The 22,021-nt window shown below is 44.0% G+C and overlaps 1 protein-coding gene across 1 annotated transcript; it reads left to right on the top strand.

Annotated features, from left to right (window-relative positions):
- LOC141987180 (fibrinogen gamma chain-like) lies at window positions 1-20,661 on the top strand. The gene is made up of 5 exons (XM_074952287.1): window positions 1-48; window positions 3,249-3,331; window positions 5,321-5,418; window positions 7,953-8,085; window positions 20,403-20,661. The coding sequence occupies exons 1-5, from the start codon at window positions 2-4 to the stop codon at window positions 20,462-20,464; spliced, it is 423 nt and encodes a 140-aa protein (XP_074808388.1). The 5' UTR covers window position 1; the 3' UTR covers window positions 20,465-20,661.
- Window positions 20,662-22,021: the final 1,360 nt, after the last annotated feature.

Genomic DNA, 22,021 nt, shown 5'->3' with positions numbered 1-22,021 from the left:
CATGGATAGCAAGATAAAACTGCATATATTGGTTCTATGGCAGGCAGGGTGGGTGAGGGATACCTGGGCTGGCAGGGCAGGTGAAGGGGAGCTGGGTTGGCAGGAAGGCAGAGGGCTGAGGGGGAGTTGGGCTGGCAGGGAGGATGGATGGGTGAGGGAGAGCTGGACTGGCAGAGTGGGTGAGGGGGAGCTGGGCTGGCAGGGTGGGTGAGGGGGTAAGGGGAAGCTGGGCTAGCAGGCAGGGAGAGTGGATGGGGGGGAGCTGGGCTGGCAGAGTGGGTGAGGGGAGTTGGGCTGTCAGGCAGGCAGGGCAGGTGAAGGGGAGCTGGGCTGGCAGGAAGGCAGAGGGCTGAGGGGGAGTTGGGCTGGCAGGGAGGATGGATGGATGAGGGCGAGCTGGACTGGCAGAGTGGGTGAGGGGGAGCTGGGCTGGCAGGGTGGGTGAGGGGGTAAGGGGAAGCTGGGCTAGCAGGCAGGGAGGGTGGATGGGAGGGAGCTGGGCTGGCAGAGTGGGTGAGGGGAAGCTGGGCTGGCAGGCAGGCAGGGTGGGTGAGGGGGGTTGGGCTGGTATGCAAGTGGAGGGCTGAGGGGGATGTAGGCTGGCAGGCAGGCACACTGGGTGAGGGGGAGCTGGGCTGGCAGACAGGGCGGGTGAGGGGGATCTGGGCTGGCAGGCAGGCAGAGCGGTGAGGGGGAGTTGGGCTGGCAGTCAGGCCCAGTGGGGAGGGGAAGCTGGGCGGGCAGGCAGGCACAGTGGGGAGGGGGAGCTGGGCTGGCAGGCAGGCAGGGTGGGTGAGGGGGGTTGGGCTGGTATGCAGGTGGAGGGCTGAGGGGGATGTAGGCTGGCAGGCAGGCACACTGGGTGAGGGGGAGCTGGGCTGGCAGGCAGGCAGAGCGGTGAGGGGGAGTTGGGCTGGCAGTCAGGCCCAGTGGGGAGGGGAAGCTGGGCGGGCAGGCAGGCACAGTGGGGAGGGGGAGCTGGGCTGGCAGGCAGGCAGGGTGGGTGAGGGGGGTTGGGCTGGTATGCAGGTGGAGGGCTGAGGGGGATGTAGGCTGGCAGGCAGGCACACTGGGTGAGGGGGAGCTGGGCTGGCAGACAGGGCGGGTGAGGGGGATCTGGGCTGGCAGGCAGGCAGAGCAGTGAGGGGGAGTTGGGCTGGCAGTCAGGCCCAGTGGGGAGGGGAAGCTGGGTGGGCAGGCAGGCACAGTGGGGAGGGGGAGCTGGGCTGGCAGGAAGGTAGAGGGCTGAGTGGGAGCTGGGCTGGCAGTGATAATTCCCAACACTTTCAAAATAAGGTGTTTAGAGTTGCGGTCCTAAATTCATATTTGTGTCTAAATGTAAATGGCCTGATTCCCAAAGGAGAGGGGCACCTACAGCTCAGACTGACTGTAATGGGATTTGTGTGTGCTCAGGACTTTTGAAAATCAGGCCAGTTACTTATGGATAAAGGCTCCTAGGCTCCTCATCCATAATTGGAGATGCTGCTACTTCACCTCCTAGAAATCAGAGATGCCATATTAATTAAATGCAATGGCCAAAATGTTGAGATTTAAGTTCCTACGGACCCCTGGCCCCTCCCTCCAATGCCAGCTCTCCTTCAGGAAGGAGAGAGAACATTTCCTGGCACCATGCCCCACCAGGTCCCTGGGAAAGTTATTTCTGTCCTGCTCCACTCCCCTGGGGGTAGAAGGGTTAAAGGGCAGATTTCTGCAACTGACTGATGTGGGGGTGGGAGAGTGATTTATAGGGGACAGCTGGGGGGAGCTGGGAGAGGTGAGATTTGCAGGAGGGAGTAAGGTTTTGAGCTCACTTTCCCATGTCTATTTTGCCAACAACCGTCATTGTCCCTTGGGGCTATTCTGGACTCATTTCCATAGCTTGTCCTGGGCCTTGTCAATTCTGGCTGTGTTCTGAGCCAGAGCCTGAATCTGGTCACGCTGCAAGGGTTTTTGTTCCCTCCGGCTTTTCCTTGAATTGCTCTTGGGTTTGTTTCTATTCTTCCATCATTTGTATTTCTGGTTCTGGTTAGTGGGATGCGTTAGGCAGGGTGAGGGCAGAGCTGAACTGCGGGCAGTGCTGCTTGCGACATACATCTGGGCTGCAGATTGTGGGTGTGCGATATGTTCATGTTTCTTGCACTGTATAGCACCCAGGTCCTGTTGCTATATGTATAGTTGTGATGGATTTGGAGCTGTTCTGTAATAATTTATAAATACTCTAAGTTGGCCTTGTTATTGGAATGTTTATTGTATCAATATATTGGATTAGTTTAATAGGGGCCTGTTGGGAAAAGTAAGCAGGAAGCAAAAAGATAAGCCATCCCTCAGCAAACATATGAGAATTGTTACGAGTCAGCCGGATATATTCGCTCTGATAATTTTACCTCCGGCTCCAGCCAACCTACAAAACCGGTTTTGATGATGATGGCCAAGACCAGAAACTCAGAAGCACAAAAGACCTCTGACACTTTAAACAGAGACTCTATCTTAAGGGAGGGCTTAGATGTTTGGGAAACCAGGCACAGATACCCACTGGGGGGTGAAGAAGTTAGAGCTGCATAGATCACAGTCAGGGAATGGTGATCCATTAGGTAAGGTAGACATGCAGATAGACTGTGTTGTTTTAAAAGCCTTTTTCTCTAAATGTTTTGTTTGCATGGCTAAAATAAACAATACTTTGGTTTTTAAGAAGGCGGTCTTGTCACTGGACACAGACTCTGGAAGGGAAGAACCACAGGTGCTGAGCCCAGTTTGAGCTGCAGCTAGGAATGGCTGACACACAGGTTATGGTAGTCCAGGACCTGGTCTAAGAGTAGGAGAATTGTGGGATTCCACCCCAGGACAGGTAAAGGCATGAGGCCTGACACCTGAGGGGATGCACTCAGACCAGGAGGGGGACAGAGGTGCAGCTAGCCCTGTAATTGTGACAACAATAAATGAAATTTAACTGAAAACATGCAGTGCCATTAAGACTGGTATCTGTTGCAGGTATATCATTTTCTGGAATAAATGTTACTAATCACCTCCTTTGCAATATGTTCTTACATTAAATGGTCAGTAATAAAAGCAGTGGTTCAAAAGGAGCCCCATTGACTTAAATAACTAACACCATGGATGAATTTAGCCCACTATCATGTTGTGCAGTGGCTAATCCTCTGCTAGGATGGTAGAGATCACTGTCCCCTGCTCTTCTTAGCTAAAGGAACACAACAGTTTGAATTTATTTCTTGAATTTTTTTCTGTTTCAGTTATGAAACCGAATTTTCTTGGCCGATTAAACAGCGTTGCAATAGTCTTATTAAGCCTGTACTTTCAGCAAGCAAGTGCAAAGGTGAGATATACCGTTACTTCAGTATATGCATAAAAAGAAACACAAGTTTATTGGCCCAGATTGATGAAAATTGGAGTTTTCACTGACCAATCAAGCTGACTTATTTCATGCTTTTATGTTTTGATACTGACTTAGAGAGTGAATTTTACATTTTAATAATAGATCAGAACAATATTTAGTACTTAAATAGTACTTTTCATCCACAGATTTCAAATAGCTTTACAAAAGGTGAGTAAGCATTATAATCGCCATTGTGCAGATGGGGAAACTGAAACGCTTAGAGGTTAAGTGACTTGCTCAAGTCTTGTGGTCGTGTAGAGAAATCAGCTTTCCTGCCTCCCAGTCTAATCCCATGTTCATTGGACCAAGCAGCCACTTTGTGTGTCAAGTGATGATCTGTAACCCAGTGGTGGCTGGGCCACATACAGATGTTCATCAGCCTGGTACTGCCTTCCCTTGGATGGGTCATTGCCAGTGGGGGTTGAACATTGACCCTCTAGAACTTTAAGCATGAGCCGCTGCAGCCTAAGGTAAGAGAGCCAAGTCTACTAGTCCAGGCTGTAACAGGCTCGTGAGCCTCTATGTTTGGCCCAGCCACCACTAAAGGGGAACAGAGTGCCACAATGAGTGGGTGTGGATTAAAAATACTTCATATATTAAATGTTTGCAGTATTGTATCCATAGTGGTCCCAGGATATGAGAGAGACAAGGTGTGTGACGTAATGTCTTTTAATGGAGCAACTTCTGTTGGTGGATCAGACAAGCTTTTTTGCTGCACAGAGCTCTTCTTCAGGTCTGGAAACCCTGGTTACTTTTCCCAGACCTGAAGAAGAGCTCTGTGTAGCTCAAACGCTTGTCTCACTCATCAACAGAAGCTGGTCCAATAAAAGATTTTACCTCACCCAACCTGTCTCTCTCATATATTAAATCTTAAAAGTATATGGTGAATGTTTCATTTACAGAGCTCTTCCTTCTCTTAGAAATCCTTTTAAAAGGAGGAATTCTTTTAGTTTTCATCTGTTTGTATTGTTGAGTTACGCAAAACTTCTATGCATTGTACCACTAGTGTTATAGCTTAGTGTAAAATAAACACTATGCAATCTCTTTGCAGGTGATGACCGCAGAGGCTGCTAATGGTATGATAGAAGTTGAGTAAATATTTTAGCCACTAGTCTGTTATTAATTCAGATATTAATCAGCTACCACTACAAAGATAAATATATTTGCATAGAGAATGTGATAAGCTAAATTAATTTCAGACATCAAGAGCAATGGTAATGTTAAATTTAAGAATGGCAGCACTGCCAAAATATAACTTTGCGTCTTTCTTTTTCTATTGTATGGATCTTACATAAATTATTATTACTTATTTCCAGAGTGCCCACAGCAGTGAAAACTAGGTGTTCTAAAGGCCTTATCCAAGGCCCTGTGAAATTAATGGAAGTCCTTCAATGGCTTCTTGCATCAAGCCCTAAGATTCATGGGACTGGAAGATTTCCAAGGGCAGTAAATTTCAAACTCCTCAACCAAAAGAAATGTTGGCTTTTCTAGTGGAGTTTGACACATAAACCATGTTTGAAACATTTTGCCAAGGCACATAAAATAAGTAGTCTGGTTTTCAGATTTGGACAGGAAATGATTTTTTCTCCCATGAAAATTGTTGATGAAAACAAACGTTCATTTTTGCTGAAATTTTTCTTCAAAATATTTTGGCTTTCATAATAGTTATCTTCCCCTGCCCTACAAATATGCAATTTTTCTATGGAAAAATAGAACATTTTCTATGCAAGCAATTTTTTGGCAAAAATTTCCATCAAAAGCCATGTTCTATCAAAGAAAAGTTTCAATGGACATTTTTTGACCAGGTGTAATAAAAACGCTAGTATATAACACCCTTTCCCACCTCAGACACTTCATTCAGCTTTAAAAACAAACAAAATCAATCCCTCCCCACCCCTCAAAAAAAAACCCACCTGTAATTTTTTTCAGTTAAAGGACGTGATTGCACAGAAATATTTGCTGAAAATCCTAATGCTGAAAGTGGAGTTTACCTGATAAAACCAGAAAAAGTTGCAAAGCCTTTTAAGGTAAGATGCTATTTCCAGTATTGGGGCTGTTTCAGATCTGTCTAGAAAGCATCTAGTACAAATAGCTAGCTGTTTCTTCTATATCAGCCACTAGATAAAGTGTTGATAGAATGCTTAGATGATACTGTGATTTGGCACTAGATAGACAGACAGTCATAAGGGAGTCTCTTCTGAAATGAATTTTGTACTCAGATTGCTCAGAAGAATGTTACAAATTCTTTAAGCCACCATTAACCGTGTTCCAGCAAACAGAACAAATCCAAAAATTCTGGACATTTCTTGTTGGTCTTGTATCAAAATCCTGGATCCAGACAGCCCTACACTTATAAAACTATCCATAGCCAAACTTTGGCCCCCATCTTCCAAGCCGATCTGTCTCGGTGTACCCTTACACCTTCGGGGAGTGCCACTGAAGTCAATGGATTGACACACAAGTGCAAGGGTTCTCCCATGGAGATTGGATTGCAGGATCAAGGCCTTTGTGAACTGCGATGTCAACTATGAAAGCAAGCATTTATAAAGAGACTTTGAGAACTGCTCTTTCTAGAGATCCAGCTCACTAATTTACTGTGGCACCAGAATACTTACAACTAGACTGTGAAAATATCTTCCCAGTTAGGTACTTCATGGTCATTTGTGTTTTATTAAGAAAAAAAACATGACCCAGACAATGCACGCTGGCAACTGAAGGTCATCTCCTGTGTCCTTTATACAGTAGTTTAGCTGTAATTTTAACTCTGGATGGTGAGAAAACCTTCATTTGGATACAGTGGCAATATGTTCTTGACCCTTAACTAGACATTGCCAAGTTGAAGTTTTTGAAATTCCTTAATATTTGATTTCAAATGGATAGCCTTGTGTCTACAAAATGGCTGCACCCAAAGAGGAATCAGGTTAGCAGAGAGTAAGGTACATGTGTGGTGGGTGAAACCCCCTTTGGGGAGGCTAGCCCCAGCCCCTTTCACCTAAGGCCGCGCCCCTACCTCTACCCCGCCCCTTTCTCCCCCCTCGCACACCGGAGCCCTGAGTTCCCCCCACCCCCCGTGGCCAGAGGAGCCCCAGCCAAACCGCCCCGACCTCCAAGCTGGCCCAAGCACTGGCCCTAGCACTGGCCCAAGCCCCAGGGCTGGCCTGCATACTGGCCCGAGCACTGGCCTGAGCACCAGCTCAGCCCGGCCTGTGCTGTTGGCCCCAGCACTGGCCTGAACTCTGGGCTGAGCTGCCCTGAGCCGCCAGCCAGCCCAAGCCCCAGGCTGCCGTCTGGAGCTGAGTCCTCACTGGCTTCTGGGGAGAGGCGGGCAGCCTTGTGGGGGAGGAGGTGGAGGGGAGGAGGAATGTGGTGAGGGGCGGGGACCTGCGGAGAGGGGGTGGAGTGGAGGAGAGGAGAGACTCGCCAGGCAGCAGTGGTTGATGGGGATCTCAGGGAAGGGATGGCGTGCAGGCAGGGCCACCACATCCCAGGTGTCCAGAGGCACTTCCCCTGGCCTATTATACCCACTGCCCATGGTAAGGTACCTGTATAACCTACAGAGGTAAAACAGCTAAGCTAACAACAACAGGAAATGTGTTCTTTGTTGGGGGATTTGAAGTGCACAGCCTGTTTGGGAAAATGGAAAGGGCAGTTCCATTGAAGGGAACGCAGCTAGGGCTTGTGCGGACTGAGGAATACATAGCGTTGTTCAAGAGAAGTAGGTAAATTGGCACAGCTGCTCAAGGCTATATCTGCCTTGAAATGTTTTTAATGTAACTAAGCTATGACAACGTACTGATTCTGTGTCCCCATCTCCTTTGAAAAGGAAACAGTCCACTCCATGAGCCCAATGTTTACTGGCTAATTAGATGACTTCACCAAACTTTACTGCAGTTTTTTCCATCTATGTTCTAAAAGTTTTTGTTCTAGCTTAAAGTCAAATTAAAAGTTGACTTTAAACCTGGAATTCCATTGTATTAGTTGTTGACCAGACAGAATTAGCATGTAAACAAGACCTGGACCATTTCCCTTTTTTTCATTATAGTATTGTTGGCCCTTTTTGACCCAAGTGGCTAGTCAAAGTTTCGGGGCCCTGGGGATGTTCCAGCTGGAAATAGAAATTGATGGAGTCTGGTATTTTCTTTGATGCAGTTCAGTTTATTTACAAAGAATGTACAAATTCTGTGTCTTCTAATGCAGAAAGAATCCAATATCAGGGAACAGCTTCTTTTTCTCATAGCACCAAGAGCACCCTTTTCAGCTTGCTTCCCTGCCCCAGAAACCCTTCTCAGGTGTCTTCCAGGATCAGCCACCATGCTTTCAGCAGCAACTTTAGCCTTTCGTTCGCAGGTTTTCTTGTTCTGTCTCCCCGCACCCCCCACAGACACATCCCTACCCAAAACAACACTCAGTCAAAAGCACCTGGGTGGGTTTACACACTCCTTTTGTCTCGGGGGACAGGGGTTTCAATTCAACCCATAATAAGATTCCACCCTGCTCATAACAGTACATGAAGTAGATAATCTGCTATAACGTTACCTTAGGTTGAGTCTTTGCCTCATAGGTGTTCTGTGAGAAGCGTGAAGATGGAGGATGGACTATTTTTCAGAGGCGCCATGGAAAAGGTGAAAATGGTCAACCAGTGAACTTCATGAGGGTCTGGGACAGCTACAAACAAGGATTTGGACATGTTGCATGTATGTAAGAATGTTCCTACAAGGAAGTTTGCATTTAAATAGGCCTTAAAATTAAGTCTCAAAATCTGAAGTCTAAATGCCTGTACAGTGTATATTACAGTTTAACCTTTAGAACAGGTATACTTGTCACCAGCTAAGATAACAGACTGGATCCAAAAATATATATATATATTTGACCCGCATCATTTTCTCCTCTGCAGTAGTCTTGGCTTCCTTCTTTTCCTAGATCCACACAACAAGCCTTTCTCCACCCCCACCCCAGTGGATAGGTATTAAAAAAGGCTGCCCCTCTGAATGGTCATGAATCGGATGCACTCTGCCCCTAGCCTCTCCCATCTGTGCCCATGACCAGCTCAGTGGTGCTCGCCAGTGCTCCCTACATAGCTGCTTGTGTAATGCCTCCGGGTATGAGGAGGAGATGGGCCCAGCAGTAAGGTTGGCCAGGACAGTTGGGTATGTGACATTAGGGAAGACGGTGTGGGGTTATTGGTAATGATTTTGGGCCAGTCCCAGCCTACTTCAGTACCTTCTCATGGCAACCACAGGCCTTGCTTTCTCTTTACTGCAGTGCACCCTAGCAGCCCCACCAGAGTCATCACGGGGGGAAGTTGTGTCTTCATCTAAAACATGTATGGGATGAAGTTATATCCTGCAAGTCATGGAAAGGGGGGGCAAAAATGGAGCATATAGATTTTTGAAAAGTCAAACCAAGGCCTTTTCCCCCTTTGCCCCACAGCAATTGATGCTCCTAAGTCCCAAGTCGACCCTGGAAATTAAGCAGTCCCAAAAGCCTCAGGATTTGCCAATTTCCTAAGAGTAATTAAATGTTGTTTTAACACTCAAGTCAGCTCTATTTTCCCTCTATTAACTATAATATTTAAATATAGGGCCAGATTCATGGCCATGCTGTGCCACTTTGTGCTGCTTCACCGTCTCAGAATGATTTGGTAGTTGAGCTGGATGAAAAATGGTTTTGTTTTTCACTGAAAACTTCAATTTTTGGCAGAAATTTGAATATTGAAAACTTTTGACAAAAAACCCCTGAAATATATTTGATTTGGAAATGCTGCTATGGGATGAGAGTTGTGGTTCTGGTATCTCAAGTGCCTATTCTGTTCAGTGGGCTGGCTCCCTGGATAGACTACATCTCCCATCATGCACCATGATCTCCTCTCTTGGCAGGGAGGCAGTGTATCATGGGAAATGTAGTCCAGCCCTTATAAAAGAATAGTGACATGAGACAACCAAACTACAATACCCAGGAGGCACTGCAGCAGCATTTCCAAATCAATGTATTTTTGGTTTTGGGCATTCGGTTTTTTCATGAAAAGTCAACATTTTCCTTTGAAAGCAGACAATTTTTGCAGAAAATGTAATGTAGTCAAATCCCCATTTTCCATCAAAAATGATTTTGAAAGAAAATTTTTTAACCAGCCCTACTATATATCCAGTGGATCCAGGCAGTGGGGGATTTCTGTGATGCAGAATCTCCTATTGGCATAAGCCCTCTGAACAGCTCCTACAATCTTCTATTTGGGAGATATGGCTGAGCAAAGTGGGATGTGGGCAGAACATGTATGTCCAGCTGATTCCTAGCGACTTGAACAGCATTTTGGGGCTGTAGGTAGCCAGGAATAAGTTAGAGCAACCTGAATGGTCCGTGGCCTTGGAATCAGGGGAAAGCAAAGGTGGATTAAAGTCACTATTGGCCTATCTGTCTGGCCATGCACCTGAGGGACTTGATATACCAGACAAATCATAGTGTCTCAGTTGAAAGTGTTTCCAGTCCTCAGGTACAAGCTGATGCAATGCAGAATGGAGTGCAGTGCAGACATTCTGTAACTGGAATGCTTCATGAAACAGGTGGTTTGAGAAGACAGGCACTTGGTGTACTGTTCTTTACAGTAAAGCAGCTGCTCCACCCACATGGTGCAATGAAGCGTTGGAAAGGACTTTTGGGCACAACTTGTTAATTTCCCACAAATAAATCAGAGAATTCAGGTGATTTTCCTTGGCCCAAAGGATTCCCCTCCCTCCCCCCAGCGCTGGATACTGCTGTTGTGGGAGCTGAGAGAGAATATATTGTTGCTTCTTTAGGCCAGAACAGTTAGCCAATATTCAGGGCCTTTCTGAATTGTTTCCGTTAGGAGCAGAGATTGGTGATAGACAGTGAGGTATTTCTTGCATTCAATTCTGTTTATTTACCAAGAATGTACATGAAACCTGATTCCCTAATGCAGTAAGAACACACACCAGGAGACAGGTCTCTTGTTCAGAAATCTAAGCCTGCTGCCAGCCAGTACACTGCCCAAAAGAAGCTCTCTATCTTGGCTTCTTCCCAGGGCCACACTATTAATACTGCTGTGGCTTTCTCCCAGTTTTCCTGCTGCTTTTCTGCTACTGACATACACAAACACACACCCAGCTGGAATCCAGTGCCCAGACTGTTTGCAATCAGTTCCCAGGGAAAACCCTCACCCCAATAGCTCAGCTGCTACTCTAGCCTTGCCATGCTGGTCTTATGGCTTTGGGCAGTGAGTGACTTCTGTTGTTTCAAAAAGAAAAGGAGTACTTTTGGCACCTTAGTGACTAACCAATTTATTTGAGCATAAGCTTTCGTGAGCTACAGCTCACTTCATCAGATGCATTAGCTCACGAAAGCTTATGCTCAAATAAATTGGTTAGTCTCTAAGGTGCCACAAGTACTCCTTTTCTTTTTGCGAATACAGACTAACACAGCTGCTACTCCGAAACCTGTCATTCTGTTATCACTAAACTAAATGAATTTGTAAGTACCTAGAGGATAATGTGGCAATATGCAATAGCCAACATGGATTGGTCAAGAACAAATAATACCCAATCAACCTAATTTCCTTCTTTGACATGGTACTTGTCTACTGGATAAGGGGAAGCAGTAGATGTGATATCTTCATTTTCTGTACGGGTTTTGACACAGTCCCACATGACATTCTAGGGAATTGTGGGAAATGTGGTCTAGAGATACTATAAGGTGGGTTCATAACTGGGTTAAAGCCCCCATTCAAAGAGTAGATATCAATGGTTCACTATGGAACTGAGAAGATGAATCTAGTGGGGTCCCTCAGGTGCCTGTCCTGGATCCGGTTCTGTTCAGTATTTTCATTAATGACTTGGATAATGGAGTGGAAAGCACGTGTATAAAATTTAGAGGTGACACCAAGCTGGGAGGACACTTTGAAGGAGAGCAACAAAAATTATTAAAGGTTTAGAAAGCCTGACCTATGATGAAAGGTTAAAAAAAAACTGAGTGTGATGGGTGGGATCACAGACACCCCCTGGGAGCTGCCACCTGATGTGCCAAGACTACTTCTGCTCTTGCTTTCCCTGCCAGCTTGGGACTCCAGCACCCTGTCTTGCTGAGCCAGACACATCAGTCTGCTCCAACACAGACCCAGGGTCTGAACCACGTGCCCCAAAGCTGCAGACTTAACTGAAAGCAACTTAAGAAGTGTTCCTGTCCTTAACACTTGCCCAACTCCCAATGGGGTCCAAACCCCAAATGAATCTGTTTTACCCTGTATAAAGCTTACACAGGGTAAACTCATAAATTGCTCACCCTCTATAACACTGATAGAGAGATATGCACAGCTGTTTGCACCCCGCTCTCCCGGTATTAATACATACTCTGGGTTAATTAATAAGCAAAAAGTGATTTTATTAAATACAGAAGGTAGGATTTAAGTGTTTCCAAGTAGTGACAGACAGAACAAAGTGAATTACCAAGCAAAATAAAATAAAACACGCAAATCTATGTCTAATAAAACTGAATACAGACAAAACTTCACCAGTTCCAGTAAGCTTCCTTTTACGGACTAATCTCCTTCTAGTCCGGATCCAGCAATCACTCACACACCCTGTAGTTACTGTCCTTTGTTCCAGTTTCTTTCAGGTATCTTTGGGGGTGGAGAGGCTCTCTCTTTAGCCAGCTAAAGACAAAATGAAGGGGTCTCCCATGGGCTTAAATAGACTTTCTCTTGTGGGTGGAGACCCCCTCCTCTCTCCTATGCAAAGTCCAGTTCCAAGATGGAGTTTTGGAGTCACATGGGCAAATCACATGTCCATGCATGACTCAGAACTTACAGGTGGCAGCCATGGTTCACATGCTTCCTTGAATGTCCTCAGGTAGACTTCTTATGTGGATTGGAGCCTTACAAGAGTCATTGTCCTTTAAGTGTTTCTTGATTGGGCACCTAATTTGCACATTCCTTTCTCAAGGAACTGACCAAATGCTCTATTAAGGTTACTTAGAAATCAAGCCAGTACACATCCAATGTTCATAACTTTGAATACAAAAATGATACATGCATACACATAGGATTAATAGATTCAGTAGATCATAACCTCTACAGAGATATGTTACATGGCATATGTAGCATAAAATATATTCCAGTTATATCATATATATATACATTCATAAGCATATTTCCATAAAGCCACTGTCACACTGAACATATTTCATCTTGAGAAAAAGACAGAGAGGGCACCTGATAGCACTCTCCAAATATGTTAAGGGCTGTCACAAAGAGGATCGTGATCAATTGTTCTCCAAGTCCACTGAAGGTAGAACAGGAAGTAATGGGCTTAATCTGCAGCAAGGGAGCTGTAGATGAGATATTAGGAAAAAGTCTAACTGTAAAGGTACTTAAGTTCTGGAATAGGTTACAAAGGAACATTGTGGAATCCCTGCCACTGGAGATTTTTAAGAAAAAGGTTGGACAAATACCTGCCAGGGAGAGTCTAGGTCCTGCCTCAGTCCAGACTTGATGACCTCTCAAGGTCCCTCCCAGCCCTACATGTCTCATATTCCAAATAAAAGGGCACTTAACTGCTCCCTCATTTAGACTGAATCAAGGATGGTTAGCATTCCCATCAGCTTCAACAAGGTCTGTGATTGCCCATAAATCAAAGACACTTGCTGGTAGCTACCAACACCCCCCAACCAAACAAGACAAACACCAAGTGCTTTAGTAGAGACTTAGAGAATGGTGTCTTACCTGGAAGGCTCTTGGTCCATTAGATTCCCCCTGCACTATATCCTGGGCCTCCCTAGGATCTGAAGATCAAGAACTCCAATTTTAACTTAGTTCCACAACAGATCTATCAGCTCTGTCAGTGTTCACTTCTCTGTTCAGCTCATGGAAAGACTTTCAAAGAGCACACATTTTAAATTGCTGTTGTACAAGTTTGCACCAAGTGTCAAGTATTTCCAAAGTGAGGACACATATAATTGCACCTCTGATAAGGTCTTTACACATTCTCACCCTCCATTTCAATATCACAAGTTGGACACTGTACATTACTAATAATATGGCCTGTATATTGTGTTGGGGGAAACAAGCATAAATGTTTCCAGCAAAGGGCACTTCTTATATTTGTTGGCCAAGTGATGCTGTCTTCCTGCTTGGTTATTGTTCAGGAAATATGTTTGTTTAAATGAGAAAAATATTTGAATAGATTCCCCAGTTACTCCCTGCTCTTTATGCCCGTGACGCACACAGTTTACCATAGCCTGAGTGGAGGGGGGGGAAGAGAGGAATTTTATTGTGTCTGTGCTCTCTACACAACATTAGGAGTATCAGGAAACCACACAGCCACAGCTGGGGCTCCAAATAACCACGTTTATTAACGATATGCAAACATCCAAGGCTATATACAGAACCCTATTAGGTTTTGGTGGCTTCTGCAATAGAAGGCAGGAAGGCCATTAGACAGCTCCCAAAGGGATATTACCCAATTCCTAAACTACAATCTTGTTAACATGCTGGCAGCTCATCACTAGCTTGGTAAAATTTAATTTGGAGATATGTTAGGCATGGCACTTAATGGACTAGTGGAAGGTGTTAGGATTCTGTGGTGATGAGGGTGGTATATGAAACTATATAGAATAGAAATAAAACTCTCAGACACCATCATCCTGATAGAGAAACTATATAAACTTTCTTCCAGATGAACATTGGCTGGGGCTGGACTGCATTAATGCTCTGAGCCAGCAGCCAGGCAAAGTGTGCCAGCTAAGAGTGGATATGATGAGTTGCAAAGAAGAGCTCGCGTATGTGCTATATGATACCTTCAAAATTGGCAATGAAAGTGAATTATACCAAATTTCTCTAGGGAACTTTACAGGAAATGTAGGTAAGTACTCCAAGAAGTCAAGCTGATTCAAAAATGTAAAAGGATAGTAAAAATCTTTTTATTAGATACCAGAGTGTGTCAGAAAATGGGAGGGGGGAAGGGAAAAATTTAACACCTCCTAACATACACGTAGAATCTGTGGATGATCAAACCAAAGGTCCCCTAGTTCAGTTCCTTTTCCTAACTCAAGATGGGCATATACCATTATTCAGCAAGCAATCCTAACTATGACGCTTAGTGCAAGATGGCGGGGGAAGAAGAGTTAAAATATGGTAGAAATCTCTGAATGGGGACAGTCCAGTGGAGAACTCTTCACCTATGTCCTGATCCAACCATAAAAATCAGTGGAAGGATGGCTATATACATCAGTGGAAGTAGGATTCGTTCCCATATAGGAAAATGCTATTTGAACAATCAAACAAAAAGATTTAACGGCGACTACTTAAAGGGGGGAAAGTTAGTTGTGCCCTTTTTTGCTTCTTTACAATGTATAAAAGAGGCTGGAAAGTTCCCCTCCCTGTAAGGTTGGGTTTTTGTTTGGTTTGGGTTTTGTTTTGGTTTTGTTTTACTTTGCTGGCTTTTTACATACTAATAAAGCAAAGTAATGGCTGCCAATTAAGAAAAGCCTATCCTGTAGGGTGGGGTACCACAGTAACAGCTCCTGTAATTAGTCTATAGTTGCAGGATGATAATGACCCCTTACTTCCCACCACTCCCAAAAGAAAATGTAGAAAATCCCTACCAGACTATATATGTTTTTTTTCCACTATAACTGTCTCAGTTCAGGGCAACTGTATCAGTATTTCCCCTCTGTGGTCCTCCGAGAGTACCCACTCTAGGCTCCTGAGCCATCACCTCTCTTGGGGAGAAACCTGCATCTCTTTGCCTCCTAACTGGAGGTTTTCCAGGGTGCACAGTTCCCTGACTACACTGTGATATCCCCAGCAAGCCAGATTCCCTAAGAAGTCAGCATCTGGACTTTGCTTTCTCTCCAGAGGCCATGAACAGCACAGTTGCAAGTCTTTCTAAGAGCAGGTCTACATTAGCAAATTAGGTCGACATAAATACATCACTCAGGGGTGTGACAAATCCACACCCCTGAGTAGATTAGTTAAAATGACCTAGCTTCCCAATTGGACACCACTAGGTCAACAGAAGAATTCTTCCAACGACCTAGCTACTACCTGTCAGTGAGGTGGATTACCTATGTCAATGGGAGAACCACTCATGTGGGTAGGTAGTGTCTATACTGAACCGTTGCTGTGTTTTAAGTGTAGACAAGCCCTAAGCAAGCACATTTATTCTAAAGGTGAAATCATTACAAATAAAACATATTAAAAACAATAAAAGAACCTGCATGCATGCTAAAAAAAACCTTAGCAGTGGTCAGCCCCAACTCCAACCTCAGGCTCTGGTATGTGTCAGTCCTTCAAAACCCACAACTGGGACTTCCCCATGGTTACAGCCTTGTCTCAGATTCAGAATGAGAACAACTGTGAATAGTTCAGTTTTTCCTATATACAGCCTGGGCCTTTGATTTTGGTGTCAAGTAACAGGTGATCAGCAGACAATGCCCATTCTTCAAGGAGATGCTTCAAAAGGCTGCATAACTGGAGGTGGGGAATTTGCATGTACGTCCCCCTAAATATTTCCCAGGAAAACCACTTAATTCTTGTTGTTCCAAGAGTCCATTCTTGTCTGACACATTGTTTAATATAGGTTTCAGAGTAGCAGCCGTGTTAGTCTGTATTTGCAAAAAGAAAAGGCGTACTTGTGGCACCTTAGAGACTAACCAATTTATCTGAGCTTAAGCTTTCGAGCTTTTGTAGCTCACGAAAGCTTATGCTCAAATAAATTGGTTAGTCTCTAAGGTGCCACAAGTACTCCTTTTCTTATTGTTTAATGTAGTTCTTTTAAACCCCCAGGTCTCACATGTCTCCCCGCTCGAGAGGTTACATACAATCCTGGCTCACAATAATATATAAGCCATTCATTTAATACAATGGATCCCAAAGATACTTAAACTTAATTCATTAAGGTCTTCCAAGATACTGCAGGAAATTGCCATTGATTTCAGTGGGAGTTCTGGATTTGCAGAGTGCAGTGCTGCTTGCTCTCCCCCATCCCCCAACTCCTGCCAAAAAAAAAAAAAAGTTTGTAAGATGCCATAGTTTACCATGGTTTCAGAGTAACAGCCGTGTTAGTCTGTATTCGCAAAAAGAAAAGGAGTACTTGTGGCACCTTAGAGACTAACCAATTTATTTGAGCATGAGCTTTCGTGAGCTACAGCTCACTTCATCGGATGCATACTGTGGAAGCTGCGGAAGACATTATATACACACAGAGACCATGAAACAATACCTCCTCCCACCCCACTCTCCAGCTGGTAATAGCTTATCTAAAGTGATCATCAAGTTGGGCCATTTCCAGCACAAATCCAGATTTTCTCACCCTCCGCCCCCCCCATACACAAACTCACTCTCCTGCTGGTAATAGCCCATCTAAAGTGACCACTCTCTTCACAATGTGTATGATAATCAAGGTGGGCCATTTCCTGCACAAATCCAGGTTCTCTCATGTTTTTTTTTTTTTCTCTCCAAAAAACACACACACACAAACTCACTCTCCTGCTGGTAATAGCTTATCCAAAGTGACCACTCTCCCTACAATGTGCATGATAATCAAGGTGGGCCATTTCCAGCACAAATCCAGGTTTTCTCACCCCCCCACCCCCATACACACACAAACTCACTCTCCTGCTGGTAATAGCTCATCCAAAGTAACCACTCTCCCTATAATGTGCATGATAATGAAGGTGGGCCATTTCCAGCACAAATCCAGGTTTTCTCACCACCACCACCCCCAAACACACACAGAAACTCACTCTCCTGCTGGCAATAGCCCATCCAAACTGACCACTCTCCCCACAGTGTGCATGACAATCAAGGTGGGCCATTTCCAGCATAAATCCAAGTTTAACCAGAACGTCGGGGGGGGGGGGTAGGAAAAAACAAGGGGAAATAGGCTATCTTGCATAATGACTTAGCCACTCCCAGTCTCTATTTAAGCCTAAATTAATAGTATCCAATTTGCAAATGAATTCCAATTCAGCAGTTTCTCGCTGGAGTCTGGATTTGAAGTTTTTTTGTTGTAAGATAGCGACCTTCATGTCTGTGATTGCGTGACCAGAGAGATTGAAGTGTTCTCCGACTGGTTTATGAGTGTTATAATTCTTGACATCTGATTTGTGTCCATTTATTCTTTTACGTAGAGACTGTCCAGTTTGACCAATGTACATGGCAGAGGGGCATTGCTGGCACATGATGGCATATATCACATTGGTGGATGTGCAGGTGAACGAGCCTCTGATAGTGTGGCTGATGTTATTAGGCCCTGTGATGGTGTCCCCTGAATAGATATGTGGGCACAGTTGGCAACGGGCTTTGTTGCAAGGATAGGTTCCTGGGTTAGTGGTTCTGTTGTGTGGTATGTGGTTGTTGGTGAGTATTTGCTTCAGGTTGGGGGGCTGTCTGTAGGCAAGGACTGGCCTGTCTCCCAAGATTTGTGAGAGTGTTGGGTCATATCACTGAATGCCACCATCTCACTGAAATTCCAATGACAGCATTTTCTTTGTTTAGGAGATGCATTCAGAGGCACAGAAGAATTTGGGGATCAAAATGGCCATAATTTCACTACCTATGACAGAGACAATGATGGCTGCAATGTATGTATAACTGGTGGACATGCATACACCAATTGTGCCCAGGATATAGGTTATTCCGGGTGGTGGTTCAGTCACTGTGGCATGGCTAATCTCAATGGAGAGTGGCATACGAAAGAAACATGTCAGAGCTGGCTGTCTGGAGTGTACTGGGGAACTTGGGATTGGATTCATTCATTACTCTTTAGTGAGCTTAAAGTAAAATGTACTTCACGTTAGTTCTGTAAAACTCCAATAAAGAGTGGAAATCCTGTTTCCTCTTTTTTTTTTTTTTCTGTTGTACTTGGAAGCAAGTATACAGCTATTGTATATCCAAAATGAACTAAGAGAAGCTGGATTACAAATGACCATGTTGGACTAAATAAAATAGCGTGGAATAACAAACAAACAAAAATGAGGTGGATGGATTATGGTGAAATTCAGCACATTCAGCTGTTCAATAACTGGGTGAATGAACACATAAGTGAATAGCTGTGCCTCTAGCTAGCCATTATCATGCTCATTCACCTTTTCTGCACATGAAACAGGTGCACAATTGTGTAGGTTTTTTTTCATTCCCTGAGCTCAGCCATCCTCTCCTTTGGCCCACTAGTTCTTTGAAAAATTCTGTTACACTTTCATTTCAATCATATTTTATCTTATTTTTGGCCTGTTAGATTTATTCTAGTCTAGCTCCCAACCATGCATGTAGTTTGGTTTGAACTGAGCTATTTTCAGACACCGACAGTATGTGGTTGAGGTTAATCTCCTCCAAACACCTGTAGGCATATACTATCAATAGAAACAGAACAGTAGTGATTAACCACTAGTTATCTTATTGAGGGCACTGTGCCCAATTTGAAGTTGGTGGTAGAATGGCAACTTCTCAGTTTTATGTTTAACAGGGAGCTTGGAGGACTGGGCTGCCTAGTGATTGGCAGGCCGAACCTCCAATCCTTTGCTTCCCTGAGTTGAAGTACCTTAGTCTTTTAGGTAGTGGGACCCTCCCTCTCAACTGGTCCCAACCCAAGGTCCTGTGTGAGCCAACCCCTGAACAGGGGACTCTCCCAGCAAAAAGTCTAAATACACTGCCTTGGGCTACTTCCTACCACTGTCCCTTCCATTTGGAGCATGGCTTGCCTCCTGAGCTCCCTCATGAACCTTGGGCAGCATCCTGCCATGGTCCCAGGTGCCTCTGGGTGGGGCAGGCATAAGTTAGGTGAGGCCAAACCACACAATGTCTCTGTGCTGCAATCACCCAGTTACCTCATGTGCCGGAGACTCCTACGTCTCCTCCTCAGTGTCCCTTGGCTGGGGTCACAGTACTTATTCCCTGGTGGCTGCTGAGGCTGGAAGGCTAGTGACCCCTCCACTCAGGTAGGGAGACAGCTAGCGCCTGCCTCTTCGCCAGTCAATGCTGAACTGAGCCAGGCTCTCTCCTTTTCTACCCCATCCAGGCCTAGCATTGGCAGTAGGTATAATGGAGGCGAGGCTGGCTGGGCCCAAAGGTTCTCTTTAACCCCTACTGTGCTGGCAGGCAGTTTCTCCACTTCATCACAGTCTGTCATATGGCTCAAGAATTATCCAGCACCCTCAATGATCACCATTAATTATATTAGACAGCTATTCCTCCATACTGTCAGGAGCAAAGAGAAAATTTGGGTCCTTCATAATATTGTTAGGAAATGCAGAATATATACTTAATTTCCTTATCTAGGATTCAGCCGCAGACTTTTAATGTGGGTTCTACAAGTGAACATAAATGGATCTGGCCCTTCATTAATCCACTGAATGGGTGAAAACAGTAGCTCATAGCCCACACTCCATGTTCTTTTATTATCCAGAGCTGAAGAGGGCTCCCATTTATCAGTTATCATTAGTCACAGCTGTGAGACCAGTTTGGGAGAATGAATTTAATCAGAAAATTGTGAATGATAATTCAGAATTAGTTAAGAACACTTTCCTAAATGCCCCAAAACCACAGTCAAGGAAGATGGCTGTGCTGATTTAAAAAAACAACAACCTGGTTTATAGGGGAAGTGAAGAGAGAGAGAGAGAGAAAGAGAGAGTATACACAAATGGAAGAAAGGGGAAGTGGATAGTAATGAATATAAAGCAGAAGGTAAGCACTGTAGAAAATTGATAATGGAAGCAAAGAAACACAAGGAGAAATCTATGGATAGCAGCATTATGGATAAGAACAAGGAATTTTAAACTATATTAGGAACAAAAAGAATCCTGACAATGTCTATTACTAAATGGAGATGGTAGAATTATCAATAATAATGCAGAAAAAGTAGAAGGGTTCAATAAATATTTCTGCTCTGTATTTGGGGAAAACACAGATGATATAGTTATCACTATATATGATGAGACACTCTTTCTATTCCATTAGTATCTCTATAGGATGTTAAGCTACCAAAGTTACTTTTTTTTTAATCGGCAGGTCCAAATAACTTGCATCCAAGAGTTTTAAAAGAACTGGCTGAAGAGCTTGCAGACCATTAATGTTGATTTTCAATAAGTCATGGAGCAGTGGGGAAGTTCCAGAAGACTGGAAGAAAGCTAATGTTGTGCCAGTTTTTAAAAAAGGTAAATGGGATGACCTGAGTAATTATAGGCCTGTCATCCTGAAATCAATCCTGGGCAAGATAATTGAGTGTCTGATACGGGACTCGATTAATAAAGACCGGTAATGTTAATTTGCATGAATTACATGGGTTAATGGAAAATACATCCTGTCACACTAACTTTTTTTTATGAGGTAACAAATTTATTTGATAAGGTAATAGTATTGCTGTAATATGCTTGGATTTCTGTAAAGCGCTTGACTTTTACTGCATGACATTTTGATTAAAATACTAAAACAATATAAAATTAACATGGCATAAATTAAATGAATTAAAAACTGATTAACTGGCAGGTCTCAAAATATAACTGTAAACGGGGCAGCTTCATTGCGTGGGTCTGTTTCTAGGGGGTCACACAGCAATTGGTTCTTGACCATATTTTATCATTTTTAATCAATGACCTGGAAGAAGCATAAAATTATCACTGATAAAGTTTGCAGATGACATAAAAATTGAGGGAGTGGTAAATAATGAAGAAGCCAGGTCACTGATTTAGAGCAATCTGGATCATTTGGTAAACTGAGTGCAAGCAAACAATATGCGTTTTAACGCAGCTCAATGTAAATGTATGCATCTAGGAACAAAGAGTGTTGGCCAGACTTTCAGAATCGTGGACACTATCCTGGGAACCGGTGACTCTGAAAAAGATTTAGGGGTTGTGGCTGATAAGCAACTGAATATGAGCTCTCAGTGCAAAGGTGTAGCCAAAAGAGCTAATGCCATCCTGGGATACATAATCAGGAGAATCTTAAATAGAACAGAGAAGTTACTTTACATCTGGATTTGGCACTGGCGTGACCCTTGCTGGAATACTGTGTCCAGTTCTGGTGCTCACAATTCAAGAAGGATGTTGATAAATTGGACAAGATTCAGTGAAGAACCACAGGGATGATCATAGGATTAGAAAACATGCCTTATAGTGATAGACTTAAGAAGCCCATTCTATTAAGCTTAACAAAGAGTGGTGACTTGCTTAGTCTATATTATAGATATTTGCATGGGGAACAACTATTTAATAATAGATTCTTCAATCTAACAGAGAAAGATAGAACACAATCCAGTGGCTCCAAGTTGGAAAGTCAGACTGGAAATAAGGCATACATTTTTGACGGTGAGGGTACTTAACCATTGGAACAATTTACCAAGGGTCGTGATAGATTATCCATCACTGACAACTTTTAAATTAAGAATGGATGTTTTTCTAAAGAGATGCTCTAGCAATTATTTTAGGGCAGTTCTGTGGCCTGTGTTATACAGGGGGTCAGACTAGATGATCATAGAATATCAGGGTTGGAAGGGACCTCAGGAGGTCATCTAGTCCAACCCCCTGCTCAAAGCAGGACCAATCTCCAACTAAATCATCCCAGCCAGGGCTTTGTCAAGCCTCACCTGAAAAACTTCTAAGGAAGGAGATTCCACCACTTCCCTAGGTAAC

This window comes from Natator depressus, chromosome 1 (genome assembly GCF_965152275.1).
Source record: "Natator depressus isolate rNatDep1 chromosome 1, rNatDep2.hap1, whole genome shotgun sequence".
Classification (NCBI taxonomy): Eukaryota; Metazoa; Chordata; order Testudines; family Cheloniidae; genus Natator; species Natator depressus.
The sequence above is the reverse complement of the archived record's forward strand: the minus strand, read 5'-3'. Positions and strand labels throughout refer to the sequence as shown.

What these genes read in the sequence shown, in the direction of transcription:
- LOC141987180 (XM_074952287.1), top strand. Translation starts at nt 2, where the DNA reads ATGGATAGCAAGATAAAACTGCATATATTGGTTCTATGGCAGGCAGG. An exon ending in TTGGTTCTATGGCAGGCAGG is followed by an intron (nt 49 to 3,248) that starts GTGGGTGAGGGA and finishes TTTCTGTTTCAG; the next exon opens with TTATGAAACCGAATTTTCTT. An exon ending in TTCAGCAAGCAAGTGCAAAG is followed by an intron (nt 3,332 to 5,320) that starts GTGAGATATACC and finishes AATTTTTTTCAG; the next exon opens with TTAAAGGACGTGATTGCACA.